The sequence below is a fragment of the Euphorbia lathyris genome, chromosome 7 (genome assembly GCF_963576675.1).
Source record: "Euphorbia lathyris chromosome 7, ddEupLath1.1, whole genome shotgun sequence".
NCBI lineage: Eukaryota > Viridiplantae > Streptophyta > Magnoliopsida > Malpighiales > Euphorbiaceae > Euphorbia > Euphorbia lathyris.
This window is the reverse complement of record NC_088916.1, coordinates 11,317,723-11,329,777: the sequence shown is the minus strand read 5'-3', so window position 1 is coordinate 11,329,777 and position 12,055 is coordinate 11,317,723. Positions and strand designations below refer to the sequence as shown.

Below are 12,055 nucleotides of genomic sequence, written 5' to 3'. Positions count from 1 at the left end.
ACACAACAGGGGTGCGACACAAGAACTTTGCATCGCTCTTGAGAGCGACACAAGCTACTCATCTGTTGTGTCGCACTTGTCATGCGCGCGATACAATAGAGTGATAACTCTTGTGACGCGCTTCTAAAGTGCGCGACACAACATATGATAATTCTTGTGACGCGCTCCAAGGGTGCGCGACACAAGCTCCCAGATTAATCTGGTACACTTTGTGTCGCTCATTCCTCACGCGCGACACAAAATATTCATATTTTTTGAAAAAAAAATTACAAAATTTTCCAGCATCTAGCATAAAAATGTAAATATTAAATAAAAAATTTGGATTGAAGGGAGCTCTAATAGCATCAATTTTTTTAGATATGATCCCAATAACATTTCCCCGAAATCCGATCAATTTTTTTATATTACCATTCACATTGGCATACATTAGAATAATTCTTACAGAGTTTAAGCCAAAATAAGCAGCGGCGAATAAGCAACCACCCCTGCATAATTCTGCTAAAATTTATGCACACGTTTACATTTCTTATTACATAATAACTGATGCTTAATTAAATATAACGCCATCCAACCCCTTGGCATCTAGCAAAGAAAGCTAAAGTGTATCTTACGGTCATTTCTCCAATATGCAGATCATATTGACTTACATATGCTGACGATCTTTACCGCCGACACTCTTGCATCTCTTACCCATTATAAGCAGCCTTTCCTGAAACTTGAAATTTCACATTACATATGGGATAAAAGCAATAAAAGCAAGCAGGTAAACACAGAAAAATGTCCTAATTACATCAATTAAAGATGACAGAAGTATGTCGTAGTGAAGAACTTGATATTCAAGATGCAGATGCAATGTCATTAGCAACAATATAAAGGATTCAAACTAAAATTATCTTTAGCTTCACATAGGTCAATAAAAGATACAATGCTTCAAAAATTCGAATGACAAAAATGAAAGGCAATTTCTAAACATAAAACAAAGAAGAGTAGAGAAAATTGTAAAGAGTGTCAATTAGCAAACAAAAGACACAGACAAATGAAAATGCAGGGGATAGAAGAGTGTATTACAAAACTAACCTTATAATGGGGTGGGAAACATTCTTGAAGTTTTACTCGAAGGCGAAGGCCAATAACCGTTGCCATAAACCTCAATGTATGATTGTTGGAGTAAAAGTAATCCTAGAAAGCAAACTCGTGAATTTCTCATTTAAATTTTGAAACATCGAACTCATGATCGATCAATTTCATTTTCATACTACAGGGTCTGGAAACAATTGTAAACAAGAAGAGAGAGCAAATGAGAGCAAAAGCATATGAACAGCTCACAGAATACGACCGAGCTTGTCATCAACGGTGATTGATTCCTCTGAGAGAACACTGAGCTGTTCTAGTGAATAGGGGTGTTCTGGATCCCTTATATCTCTCACGAAAAACAAACTTAAAAAAATGTATACAAGAACATTCAAGTTATTAAGAATTCTTTCACAATTCTATGAGCTTGTGTGGTATAACACTACAACATCTGTTAGTCTAACGTTAGGTAAATTATGTAATATTCAGCATTGCATGATCCGGAATAATAATCAGGTGAGTCTCTCTAGTCTCTAATTTTAGAAAGACATGTTATATCCATTAGTATAGGATAGCATAACTAACGAGTTCCGCAAGTCTGATGTCTTAAGGTTCAGGATTGGTTCTGATGATTAGATCTCAGTGGTTGTAGTGTTTATAGTTAAGTTTTTAGTCAATAAAATGAGTTCTTGCAAAGAAGTGTTATAAAATTCTCTTCTAAGATGCGAAACCTATGGAGTCTTGGGGTTTGAAGCCTAAGTTTAGGAGTAAAATCTAATTCTTTCACTCTATTGCTTTCAGGTTAATATTCAATAGTGTTGTTCACGTAATTGTTCCTCCGGCCTAATCTATTCTGCTTCATGTCTATATAACCAATGAGCCATCAGTTATTTGCTGCATACATAAAATTACTTTATATTTATTGTGCACTTGAGCAATGAGAAATAAGCATGAATTAACATTTATCGCATCGATCTGACATAATAAATAAAGAAAACTCTGATCACATTCGAGAAGCCTAGCAACTAATAGTTGAATAATGATGGTTTACCCAAACATATCAATTGTTTGTAATATTTTGTATCTATTCAAACCAGAAAGCTTTGCAAATTCTCACCTCAGACATCAAATACAAGAATTGAAATCTCTTATGTTTTTTCCACAACAGGAAATGGTTATCATGAAATTGCTCCAAGGCATAAAAGATCTATCTGAAAACTTCACAAAGGCAACCTGAGAATACATAGAGCAAGCCTAGATGGCTATCGACACCTTTAAATTACTAAAAACGAGCTCTAGAACTACATGACATCTCATGGATGCAAATAAATAGTAATGTAAATTTTGCACATTGTAAATAACAACCAACTTATACCTCTTGGCAGTTAAAAATTGCACCTCATATACTTCTTTGAATTCAATGGTGTTGTCTTTAAAAGGCTATGAATTTTCTTTAAAGGCTTGTAAATATGGTCGAGATAATGTCCCTCGTACAGCTTGATTGAAGAATGAGTTACCACTGTTTGCACTAAAGTTTGCTTAAGAATCAAAACCTATATCTGTACTCTGCAGTCTATTAGTACCGATTAGCAATAACCTGTTGTCATAAACCTCAATGTACCCAAATGCATTTGTACCAGAAGGACACTCCAATGCTGCTTCAAAAGACCTACGATGGATCCATGGGAATCGATTGAATGCCCACCTTTATGATCATGACCAGTAGACGAACAAGAAGTAAGGGACAAAATGAGGCTCACAATCGAATACAGATCATCTCTCCACACATTATGAATCAAATAAGAATAAACAAGAATTTCTAGAAAGATAATAAGAAAGTTCACAACTGGAACCTCAATATATCAAATGTAATAGTGAAATGTGAAAAGTGCTTCTAAAGGCAATCTGCTTAGTGAGTTAATTGTCACTTTCACTATTAATTAGCAGAACTATTAACTTACTTGTCCTTCTTAACCTCGCAACTTTAGTTGTACCAACCCATTTCTCAACAAAGCAACGACACAGAGAAACATAAATGTCCAAGTTTTATATTTTTTGGGATTAACAAGTGGAGTGGAGTGGAATTAAACCTGGAGGAGTTGTTTTTCATACTCATAAGAGCTTGAATCCCTGCACAGTTACTATGGCCAATCACAAATATATTTTCAACCTGCAACCATTAACCACCAGTTTAATATAATATATCGGATAAAAGAAAAAACTCACGTACACCTACACCTACTTGAAGAGTATTTACAGCAAACTCAATGGCTACATTTGTTTCTGTTGGTCCCTTCTGTGAAAAGGAAAAAAGTAAAATAAGGCATAGGCATAGGAAAATACAATTCAAGATAAATACATACCTCAAATGATGGAACAAGCTTTGCGACATTTCGGACCATAAAAGCTTGTCCAGGTTCAAATCCAAGAATGTTACAAGGGCAAACCCTCGAGTCTACACAAGTAATCACCATAAACTGTTCAACTTGTCAGTTGAAAAATGCTAACCAATGGAAATGGAAATGGAAATGGAGATGTTGGAAATGCTAACCTTTGGTGACTGCAGCTCAGCCAGATTCTGAAAATGCTCCACTTCTTCTCTGCATTCATCACAAATATATAAACAATTCCTCAAAAACCAATTAACTCACTGAGCTGGAATCAGCAAGAAAGGAATTGACACCCTAACATTCGTATAATCTGCTCGATTTGACAAGATTTGAAGAAAAACAAAAAGGCAGTCTGTAACTCGCGCATTCAGCATCTAGGACTCTTATTGGACTGAAATAGGATAAAATTAGCCACCATCCAGGTCGAATGAAACGAAAGGACATCCATTTATAGGGTCATTGTTGTTGATAAAAACAAAACCTTCAACATAATCAAACGACATGCTGTTTCCCCTACTCACTAACCACTCAGCATCCCTGGTGAAATCTTCAAATTCTAAATACACCATTCTTATCCATCTCACCTAATCACAGACATTTTTAATAATCAACACTTTATTAAAATAAAATAAAAAAGTAGAGTGTCCAGATTTTGCAAAATTAATTAACAAATTATGAAAAAACCAACCTTATCTGGTGCTGCCTGCAACTCGGCTCTAGCTCTGGCAATGATTCCAAACTGGCCGAGACCGCCTAAGACACCGAAATATAGTTGAGAATTTTCCGTCTCGAAGCATGTCACAATCTCGCCTTCCCGTTACGACGTCCAACTCCGTCACGTTTGAGGATTGCGGTCCGTAACGGAAGGCTTGGCCACTAATGCCGGCGTTGGACAAAGTTCCGCCTACGGTTAAACCGAGATAATCAATCCATGACCTGGGAGCTAAATTGAAGCGTGAAACGCATCATTTCAAGACATCTTCCCATAATGCCTCGCCGGATACTTCGAGAAAGTTTTCCCCATTGATTCTGACAATTTGAAAGTGACTTTGTTCCATAGCGCATGTCGATTATGAAGGAAGAACATATATACGGTACCTTTGCACAGAAAGAAGGAAGAACAGAGTGCGATTAAGAAGAAGAAGCAGAGGCGAGCGATGAGGAAGAAGCAGATGGTGGCTGCGATTGTGAAATTAAAATTAGGGCACTTAGAAGATTAGATGGATATTGGGATTTTTAGTTTCTAATTTTTAGTGCTGTTGCTGTAAATTGGTTTTATTTAGTGCTATTGCTGTAAACTAGTCTTATTTATTTTTATTTGTATTATTTTATAGTAAATTTTTTATAATTTTATTATTCATTTGATTTTTGAGCCGCCTAACCCGTTTAACCCGACTTACCCGCCTAGCCCGACTTGCCCCGACTTACTCTGACTTGAACCGCCTAGGCGGTAATATATCGGACCCCCGACTTAACTTGCCCAGTTATAAAAAATCGGCATGTGTTGTGAAATTTTTATTTTATTTTATCTTGGATCCTTTTTGGGACTTGAGATGAATATATCTCATACCCTCTATAATATTACATAGGTGTTAAATTGTTGAATTGTGATTAATTACTATTAACTCTTAGTACAATGAGATAAGAGTGACAATTGTTGATTTTTAAATAGGTTAAGGGCTTGATTGATAATTTTAATAGTTTGGGGAGTTAATTGATTTTCAAGGTATAGTTTAGGGGCCAATATGAACTATATGCCTATTTAGAATTATTAATACAATAAACAAACGATTAATTTTATACAGATAACACACTCTTTGTGTCGCATTTATAAAAGCGTGTCACAAAGATAACACACTCCTTGTGTCGCTTTTATAAAAGTGTGTCACAAAGATAACACACTTTTTGTGTCGCTTTTATAAAAGAGCGTCACAAGTTTGCTCTTGTGTCACACTATAAGACAAGCGATACAAGAAGTAATACGTTTGTGACGCACGCTCTTAAAGCACGACACAAGTGATGACACAAAATACTTAGTTGTGTCGCGTTTACAGAACGCGCGACACTAGTTACTCTATTGTGTCGCTTTATCTTTAAGCGCGACACAAGAGGTGCGACACAAGTGAGCATTTCTGTACTAGTGATGATATCACCAAAAGGGTACTGAGATAAATTCTATGTGTCCTGCCAAGGTATATCCTATAAAAAATGAAGTTAGGAGGGCCAGTAACCGGCTCCTGCACTTTGATGATGATTACGTTAGCAAAAGGTTTAAATGGAGAAAATTGAGAATAAGCTTGTTTTCATGTTTCTTCTTCTTCATGTCCTTGATTTTTCTAATTTTGGGTTTGGTTTTGCTAGATTTCTCTTGAACTCTGGGTCAGGTTGCTTATAGGACTGTTTGTGTTGCTTCAACTGAGGGGTTATCTTTACATATTCAAAAATTGGATTTGGGGTTTTCATATGATTAGTCCCTGATTATGGGTTTTTAATTTCTTGATGCACAAAGGGCTAATTGAAATGGAAGAGATCATTGACCCATTTCGTTTCTCATTTTTTGTCTGATTGATGAAATGATGAAATGATGAAGTGTTAGATTGGCGTTTTCTCACTCTATTTCTGCTTCTTCTTTTTTATGATTATTGTCTATGTGGTTTTAGTATTAGATATTTGAGTTGTTACCGTTATTTCAATTTTGAGTTAGTGGGAGATGATTTCTGGATTCTTAATGTATGGTGGTTTACTCGGTTAAGTCATTTGTTGATGATTAGGGGTATCAATTCGGGTTATGGTGTTATGTTATCTATATGTTTCATAAGGTTATATATGATATAAATGCAAGGAAAATGATAATTGTGTTAATCATGTCAGTTCAGTCGGATTGCTGGTGTAAAGTGGTGTTTTGATTTGTGTATTTCACCTAATGGCTTGTTTTCAATCCTGCTTTCTGCTCTAGGAACTGAGTTTGTTGTTTTTGGCAATAAGAAGGTGGACTGTTATACATTATGGATCCTAAACCATTAGACTATGAATCGTTGAATGAAAATGTGAAGAAGGTTCAGTATGCTGTTAGAGGAGAGTTCTATCTTCGAGCTTCTGAGCTTCAGAAGGAAGGGAAAAAGGTATATCTAATTCATTTGATCTTGTTGGCTTTTCTTTATGACTATCTTTTTTAGGCCTCTGTCTTGCACCTTATTTAAGCTATTTAAAAATGGTCCTGCCGTTGTTCATAAGCTTACTTAAGTTTTTGAACTATGATACACTTTAACACGCTTATTACGCTTTTTCATCTTTTCGTTAAGCCAAAACTTTGCATATAGTGATAGTTTGCAATTTGCATATAATGACTTGATGGCTTGATTATGCAAAATATATAATTTGATCATACAAGTAGTTCTTATCAAGTATTTTGTGTTATAGTTGTGCTTTTCGCTGGTGTTCTTACTAAAATACAACACCAGTACATCGAACATGTAGCTCGATAAACGTTTAGCAGTCAGTCTAAGGAAATTAATCACAATTACGTATAAATGGTAATGATTCTTTTTAGCCAAGATTATGATTTCACTTTAGTGCTATATAATTTTACTTCATATATCATTTGGTTCCTCATAAATACATGAGAATGCATTGTTTGAAGTTTACTTCTTTCAAAAAAATTGATTATTTCATAGTAAAAAATTTCATCGTATTGACATTCTGTGATTATAGATTATCTTTACAAATGTTGGCAATCCTCATGCTCTAGGACAGAAGCCACTCACTTTTCCCCGTCAGGTATAGTGGCCGTATCTTTCTTTGCTTCACTTCGTATTTTGTTATTGTATATTTCATTTCACTTGAACTAAGGAATGTTCTATAATTGTAGGTGATTGCTCTCTGCCAAGCTCCATTTCTGCTTGATGATCCTAATGTAGGACTGATGTTTCCTGCAGATGCAATTGCAAAAGCTAAACATTATCTTTCATTGACTTCTGGTGGTCTAGGTATCGTATTTGCTGTTATCATTTCAATCTATTTCTTGTAATTAAACTTTTTATTTTATTTGGTTATATGATCTAATGATTTTGTTTTCTTTAAAATTGCAGACATATTAACTATGGAGGACGATGATATCATTAAGCGGGAGAGCTCACAACCTATTGAGACAAATTCAAAAAAGAGGAAGAGAGCATGAAGTCGTACAAAAGGTATAAAACCGGGTGTTGTGAAGGCACTGGAGTGGGATGACTACCGCCGCCCAATTGGAAAATTTGAAAAAACAAAGTGTAGAATCTAGTAGTTTTGATTATGTGGTACTTGTAGTTTTATGTGTATGTTCTATAATATCATGTAGAATTCAGCAAATTTTGATTATAAAATTTTATGCTAGATGCTGGAAAATTTTGTAAATTTTTTTTTAAAAAATATTAATATTTTGCGTCGCGCGTGTGGAAAGAGCGATACAAAGTGTACCAGATTAATCTGGGAGCTTGTGTCGCACACCCTGGGAGCGCGTCACAAGAATTATCATATGCTGTGTCGCGCACTTTAGAAGCGCGTCACAAGAGTTATCGCTCTATTGTATCGCGCGCGTGACAAGTGCGACACAACAGATGAGTAGCTTGTGTCGCTCTCAAGAGCGATGCAAAGTTCTTGTGTCGCACCCCTGTTGTGTCGCATAAAAGTGCGACACAACAACCTGAAAAAGTGCGATACAAGTAAGCATTTCTGTACTAGTGTTATAATGATGCTTTGCATGTATGTTTCATTAACTACTATCTAAGTGTTTATGAATGATGGGAGACTGCTTTCATACTCACGGATCTATCATTGAACATGTAAAACTTGAAATAGAGATATAATAGTTTTATATCAAGGGTTTTCTGAAAATGAAATGTTGCTTAGTGTTTAATGCAAGAAAGAACCACTTTTGGGGAAGCTTGAATGTGTAGTAAATCTTAGAATCTCAAGAACACACGAGAGTTGACTTGAGTGAACCTAAAGCAGAGACCTTAACCACACCATATTACATTCATGAATAAATAGGCGAAAGTTATATTGTAAGCCCCATGTTCATGCTAGGCTTAGCTTGTTCCACCTTTTATTGTGATAAATCATTATTTTCTGTACGAACCTTTTGAAGATCTGTCACTACTAGATTACTCTAATCAAATCATAGAAAATCATTTCCAACTAAAAGAAAGAAGTTATTGTTACTACGGATGCCTTGTTTTATATGGTTTTTCTGCTAAAATTATTCATCAATCCCTGAGGAGAACGATACTCTACTTACTGAGATATTACTTGTGCCTAATGCACTTGCTAGAGTCTACTTTTAGGACAACAATTTGGGTGTTTGAACCTCTCAAACTGGTGTATTTTGGCAAGATTTGTGTAAAACCCTCACAATTTCACTCACTTTCACTTGAGTTTCACTTCTTTTTTCTCAAAATTTCACTAAAAGCTGTTTCTTTTGTGTTGAAAAACTGTTCTCCCTTCGTCCTGGAAGTTTTTGCCTTTCTTGTAATGGAGAGAGGCAGTAGAACCGCCAGAAAATTGATCAAAAACTGCCTGAAACTGTCAAAGATCTTTGATCGAAGACCTCATCCCCGACCGAGGAACAGGATCTTCGATCGAAGATCAATTTGGACTTCGAGTATTTTTATTTCAAAAAAGTTAGATCAAAATAAGATTTATTATAATAAAGTGAAACGAACTAAAATGAATCAGAAAACGGGGCTCAGGTCCTTAGCTCGTATCTCGCACAGTGTGTTGCGTGAAGTCCACCTACACCAACTGTTAGCTAGAGTGTAACGTAAACTCATAACTAGGGCCGAAAAAAGTTCGTGCTCACAATCGCTCTAGGGGAATGTGACAATTCTGATAAAACAGTCTGCGCGCTCATTTCGTTATATCTTAAGGATTAAATTAGTTTGGTTAAATTAATTTAAATATACATATATGGCTAGTTGTTGTAAGAACCTAATGGGTCACACATAGAATTAAGATCGGAGGACGGAATGGTAATTTAAGAGGGAGACTTAGGGGGCGCAATTCTTAGTGTATTAATTAGAGTTATTTGATTGATTTATTTAGATAAATATAATTACGTTATATTATTGTTAAAACAATTAAAGGGATAATATTGATTAAATAGTATAATGTGATTATATATCTATATTATCCTAACCTAATTAATTATTCTAATGGGATTAGGATAGTATTTATTAAATATATATTATATTAGATATAAGATAATGTTTGATAAATACAGTTATTATCTAAATAGAATATCTAAATTTTGGTTAGGATTCTAATTAACTAAACCTAATTGAAATAGGATTCAATTAATTGAGCACTATAAATATAGCCCCATTAGCCTTAATATTTTGGCCAACACAATAATAGGAATAAAATTTCCTCTCGTATCTCATTGGACTAAATTATTTCCTTTGTTCCATTCGTTTCTTAATTCATGTGGATACCGTTAGAGGCAATTTATACTTGATTGCTATTTGGTTGATTACTAACTTTTGGTTTTGGTTTTGGTTTTTGCTTATGTTCGTGATTGACGTGATATCCATGTGGGCACTTTGTTTCCAACGGTAGATAGTTTGTCAATCAAGATACATTTATTTAATCCCTCTTTATATGAAATAAAGATTAACGGATCTTGTGAAAGAGAAATAGATAAAATAGATAAAATTTTATAGTTCCGATGTGCCTAGACTTGTCTAATTTTCCTACATGTTGAAATAGTAATTTTATACCTCTATCTTCACCGTGTATTCAATTGTATACTCATCATATATTCAACAAGAATAACACACCATTCTTCATTGGAACAAAGGTTTCAGACGAGTCATGAAGAACATATCCATTACCTGCTAACTGAAGATTGGTACGGATAGAGGCATCAATATTGCACTTTAGATTGCCTTTGGGTGAAAGAGGCCAAACACTAGGATAATTAGGAAACTGTTGTTGAGCTATAGGACCCTGTTTTGCTTTCTTCCACCGAGATAAAAGAGTTGCCATAAAAAAGTTATTTTTAAAAAATAAAAGAAACAAAAACATGGGGAAAACATGTATAAAAAAAAAAAAAAAAAAAAAAAGGGCGGCCCGGTCGCATTACGCGTCCCCGCTGAGCGAGGGTCCGGGGAGGGGTCCCACCACAAGGGTGTATTGGGGGCAAGCCTTCCCTTGCCAATTTAATTGGCAAGAGGCCGCTCCTAAGACTCGAACCCGTGACCTCTGGTCACACGGCAACAACGTCTTACCGTTGCGCCAAGGTCACATGGGGAAAACATGTATATATTAAAAATTTAGATTTATTTATAAATATTAAAAATAGACATGTTTATTAGGGTCTAGCACAGTTCGGTCCAGTTTGGGTATTCAAGAATCTCTAGGATTGGATTGAATTCAGGTATTCCTAAAAATGAATCTCTAGGATTGGATTGAAAATTTTGGTCCGGTCAATTCAGAGATTCGAGAATTCGGTTCCAGTCCAATACAATACAGTTATTTGACGAGTCAAATAAATACCTATACTTTTACCAAAAATAAATTTACAAGATAATAAATATATGAATTCTTAATCAAAATAAATAACATGTGTTTACAATACCAAATATTAAATTCAACCTAAATAAAGTAATTGGTGAACCGAATTGCTAAAAACCAAAATCTAAAATTACTTAATTTGAGTTATAAAACCATTACTTCCTCCAAATGTTGCTTTACATTAAAAAGTACTCAATGATCCAATTGAAATATGGATAAAAGAGATGTTGCAACTTCGGGATCTGAACTAATTTCTACAAAATCAAATGACAATCATTTAGTTAATATGTTACAAAAAAAAATTCATATTCATAAATATTCAAATAAGATAACAAATATGGAATATTTTCTAAGTAAATATTACCATCTTCGATAGCTTCGAGATTTTAAAGTTCTTCTTCATACTTGAAAGGTTGAGTTGAAGTTCTCAACCAATCTTGACAATAAATCATCACTACAGCTGGAGCATAAGTTAAAGAACTCCTAAATTGATCTAAAATTCTATTGCTTGGGCTAAATGTAGATTCTGAAGCCACGGTTGAATAATGAATTGCAAAAACATCTTTTACAACTTTGAATAAAGTAGGATACCTTATAGCATTAACCTTCCACCATAGTAGAAGATCAAAATCAACAACATATTTCTCTGGTAACTCATTCACATATCTTTCCCAATATCTCTCGGCTAACACATTATATATCTTTATCAACATATAAAAAAATCATCAATCTCATCATCCACTCCATCAAATCTAGAAGATTGTGCTAGTTTTACATTTTCTTCTATATTTTCCACTTTATATTCATCCAACAATGCAATAATAATTTTTGTCACATGTGCCACCAATTCATTAGCATCATTCTCACTATAAAACTCAGTGTATTTAGCCATCCAATATCTCATCTTATACGTTAGGTCTAAAACCACTGCTACAAAAAAATATTACATTCATTGTGTCGATAGAGCCCTAATATTTATCAAATTTTTCTCTCATTTGAGTCCCCATGTATTTCAAAGAATGATTTCTACTGTTTTGACATAGTGT

General features: G+C 34.6%; 2 protein-coding genes across 12 annotated transcripts; one reads left to right on the top strand and one right to left on the bottom strand.

Annotated features, from left to right (window-relative positions):
- Positions 1-327: 327 nt before the first annotated feature.
- Positions 328-4,720, bottom strand: LOC136235837 (beta carbonic anhydrase 5, chloroplastic-like). Of its 11 annotated transcripts, XM_066025890.1 has the most exons (8): positions 4,150-4,720; positions 3,623-4,045; positions 3,435-3,548; positions 3,314-3,367; positions 3,162-3,241; positions 2,447-2,776; positions 1,078-1,179; positions 328-709 (listed from the first exon to the last, which is right to left on the bottom strand). In XM_066025890.1, the coding sequence occupies exons 3-6, from the start codon at positions 3,543-3,545 to the stop codon at positions 2,611-2,613; spliced, it is 411 nt and encodes a 136-aa protein (XP_065881962.1). In that variant the 5' UTR covers positions 3,546-3,548; positions 3,623-4,045; positions 4,150-4,720; the 3' UTR covers positions 328-709; positions 1,078-1,179; positions 2,447-2,610. The 11 variants fall into 11 exon arrangements, 9 of the variants coding, with proteins under 9 accessions (XP_065881962.1, XP_065881959.1, XP_065881968.1 ...); XM_066025887.1 differs by having other exon boundaries at positions 1,078-2,776; XM_066025896.1 differs by lacking the exon at positions 2,447-2,776.
- A 1,746-nt stretch (positions 4,721-6,466) lies between these two features.
- LOC136235994 (glutamate--glyoxylate aminotransferase 1-like) lies at positions 6,467-7,692 on the top strand. Its single transcript, XM_066026123.1, has 4 exons — positions 6,467-6,583; positions 7,173-7,238; positions 7,330-7,447; positions 7,550-7,692. The coding sequence occupies exons 1-4, from the start codon at positions 6,467-6,469 to the stop codon at positions 7,636-7,638; spliced, it is 390 nt and encodes a 129-aa protein (XP_065882195.1). The 3' UTR covers positions 7,639-7,692.
- The last annotated feature ends 4,363 nt before the right edge of the window (positions 7,693-12,055 follow it).